General features: G+C 57.0%; 2 protein-coding genes across 2 annotated transcripts in view; both read right to left on the reverse strand.

The window, feature by feature from the left end:
• Positions 1-640, reverse strand: part of MONBRDRAFT_38493 (uncharacterized protein) — a gene marked incomplete at its 5' end in the record, with an annotated part of 7,435 nt that extends 6,795 nt beyond the window's left edge. The window contains one exon of the mRNA XM_001748901.1: positions 432-640. Coding sequence (XP_001748953.1) covers positions 432-640 — 209 coding nt within the window. The remainder of the gene's footprint in view (positions 1-431) is intronic.
• A 1,880-nt stretch (positions 641-2,520) lies between these two features.
• Positions 2,521-2,760, reverse strand: part of MONBRDRAFT_11092 (uncharacterized protein) — a gene marked incomplete at both ends in the record, with an annotated part of 2,208 nt that continues 1,968 nt past the window's right edge. The window contains one exon of the mRNA XM_001748902.1: positions 2,521-2,702. Coding sequence (XP_001748954.1) covers positions 2,521-2,702 — 182 coding nt within the window. The remainder of the gene's footprint in view (positions 2,703-2,760) is intronic.

Genomic DNA, 2,760 nt, shown 5'->3' on the forward strand with positions numbered 1-2,760 from the left:
GCTCACTCACTCACACACACACACACACACACACACACACACACACACACACACACACACACACACACACACACACACACACACACACACACACACACACACACACACACATTGTCGGCTCTGCCCTCCCTGCGACCAAGGGCTGATTGCTCGGTGCCGTCAAGACCATGCGCCTCACGCCCTGCCGACTAGCGCAGGGCGTCGGCCTCGTGATACTCGCCCTCTCCTTGTTCTTTTTCATCACCATTCTCAATAATCCCCAGACTCAAGTTTCCCGCCCGAGACCGCCGGCATGGCTTGGCTGCGCTGATCTGGCCGCTCGCATCTCCGATCAACAACCCTGGCAAATGGGCGGCGTTAAAAGCATCGCAAGGTCTCAATCCGCCCCTGCCGTGGCCCCACCCACGCGTCAGCCGCATCAACCTCCTAACCCTCCCTCCGACTCCGTCTCGCTGCGTACAGGGCCAGGCTCGACCGCGGCATGCCCGTTGTTTACGCCAAAGCACACCCCCACACCAGCGAAGACCATGGCCATGGAATCAAAGTCCTCGCTCAGATCGGTCCCAATCCCCATCTCGTTAAAGTCATCGGCGCATGCCCAGCCACCGGTGAACTCGTTACCCAAGCAAGTCCTCCTCATGTCTCATCATCTCAGCCCAAGCCCATTCGGGGGCCGGTACCGCCAGCGTGGCGTGACGGTCTGGTACATCAATCAAAGCTCACCCAAAACGTGCCTCGTAGTACTACCCGCGTGGCAGCGCCAACAAGCTGGACATTGATGCTCTTTCTCTTCCCCAGCGCTGGCGCCTTGGCCAAGTACGAATCAGTCTTGGCTTCCTCTCCCGTCACTGGTCCACACGGTCCTCTCAGTCTCGTCAACATCAAACACCCCACCACCCCATTTTGCATCGATAGTCCTATCTCGATGCAGTGGCGATGCTGCATACCCATCCCGAGGGACCTTGGGTCTTGTGTGATGCCAACGACCTCCACAAATTGCTCTCACAGGTCTCGATTCTTCTGCTCGGCCCGCTTCCGTCCCAGCCTCCCCTCTCGTCCTCGCTCCAAATCAGCACACACGGCCCTGATAATCCACGCGGGTTCATCAACTTTAGTTTTTGGTTCAGGACAACGGGTACACGCTCGTGCTCAACGACGTTGATGCCGTCCCTTCCTGTGGTCAAGGTCCCATCAAATGTGGACATCGCCAGCTACACAGCAACGGTTTTATCGGTGCGCCCTTTCTCAGCCGTGCATCTGAAGCGGCGTAACACGGCTTTGACTCACAAAGTGCCCCTTGCAACACGCATCTCGCACGAAACACGACCCCTTGTCCCTCAATTACATATCATCAGCACCCGAGCAAGAGTGGCCCTTTCCCGATCGCCCCTTTGAAGATGTTGACATGCCGGGCTACGATCAAGCCATTGACATGTAAGTCTCCAAACCTTACACCAGCTGGCCGCGCCAATCACGCAAGCCCCAGGCTCATGCGACGTCTCCTACCATCTCGCCACCCGAATCCCTCATGTAGCTGGCGAACGCCCGTCGTCCTGGCTTTTTTCATGGGCTGCGACACCCAACCCATGCTGGCCACCTCTTGCCCTGCTGCCGCACTTTGCCCACCGATTTGCCCCTCTGCCGTTCCCGACGCCATCACCTTACTCCTTCAGGGCCTCACCTACTTGGCCCGCCAACACGATCCCAAGCGCCGTCCCTCCGTCACACAGGTGCAGGCCCTTTGGGCCCAAGTCCAAACTACGCTGGTTGCCTTGGGCATCACATCATGACGTCAACCTGATAAGCCACCCTGCCCTCTTTGTTGACGTCTGTCACGTCCGGATCGAGCTAATAAGTAGAGGGTGCTTGGTGAGAATTTGAATTCTGATTCAAAGGCGTGGAGTTTCTTCAAGAGCCCACAGACTAAGCTGTGCCCGGCCCGTGTCACTAGTGCATTACGCGGGGGTGGGCCAAGGGAAGTCAAAGAAGAGAGAGAAAGAGAAAAGGAGGAAGGGGGAAGAGGGAGAGTGTGTGTAGACAAGTTGAACCCCCTCCCCGGCCTGAAGCCGAAGGAAAGGGTGAAAATGGGTAAAAGAACTGGTAAAAGAACCTGCCTTGGACTTTGCGGAGAGGGACACAGCATCAACTCCAGCAGGCTGACAAGCACAACGATCACGCGGCAAACTCATGTAGACAGATGGACCACGCGCAAACCAGGCGCGTGGCTTGGACAACGGCGCAAGCTCAAAAGATCAGCCAGTGCCACGACATTGGATGATACAAGGGAAACAAGAAGAGGTAAAAGAAAAGCATTCAGCACAACAAAAAGAAGCGGGGGTTGAAGCGGGTGGGGGCAACCAGGAAAGGATACAAGTGGATGGTGTGTCTCGAAGTAAACGTATGCCAAGCCCATCACAAACACTCAACGAAAACAGGCAAGTAGGCCTACACGTGCTCTGGTTCATTTACCGCACTGTGCCCTACATGGGGGGGTCAAACCAGCTGTGGCGGCAGCAGTGCTCATGCATCAGAGCTACGCGCCGTGTTAGATGCGTACTGAATGCGACCCTTGAAGCTGACATCCGTGGGCGGCGCCGCCGACACGTCAGCAAAGCTGTTTCGAAAGCGCGCGGCGAAACCAGAGCCCGCACGACCTCCCGTCCGAGAGGGTGGTGGTGGGGGTGCTACTCCAGGCCCCTTGCCTGACACGGGAAGAACAGCAAAACGAAGGCACAGGGTGAGGCCACGCACTTGTACGAG

Source organism: Monosiga brevicollis, genomic scaffold (genome assembly GCF_000002865.3).
Source record: "Monosiga brevicollis MX1 MONBRscaffold_26 genomic scaffold, whole genome shotgun sequence".
Classification (NCBI taxonomy): Eukaryota; class Choanoflagellata; order Craspedida; family Salpingoecidae; genus Monosiga; species Monosiga brevicollis.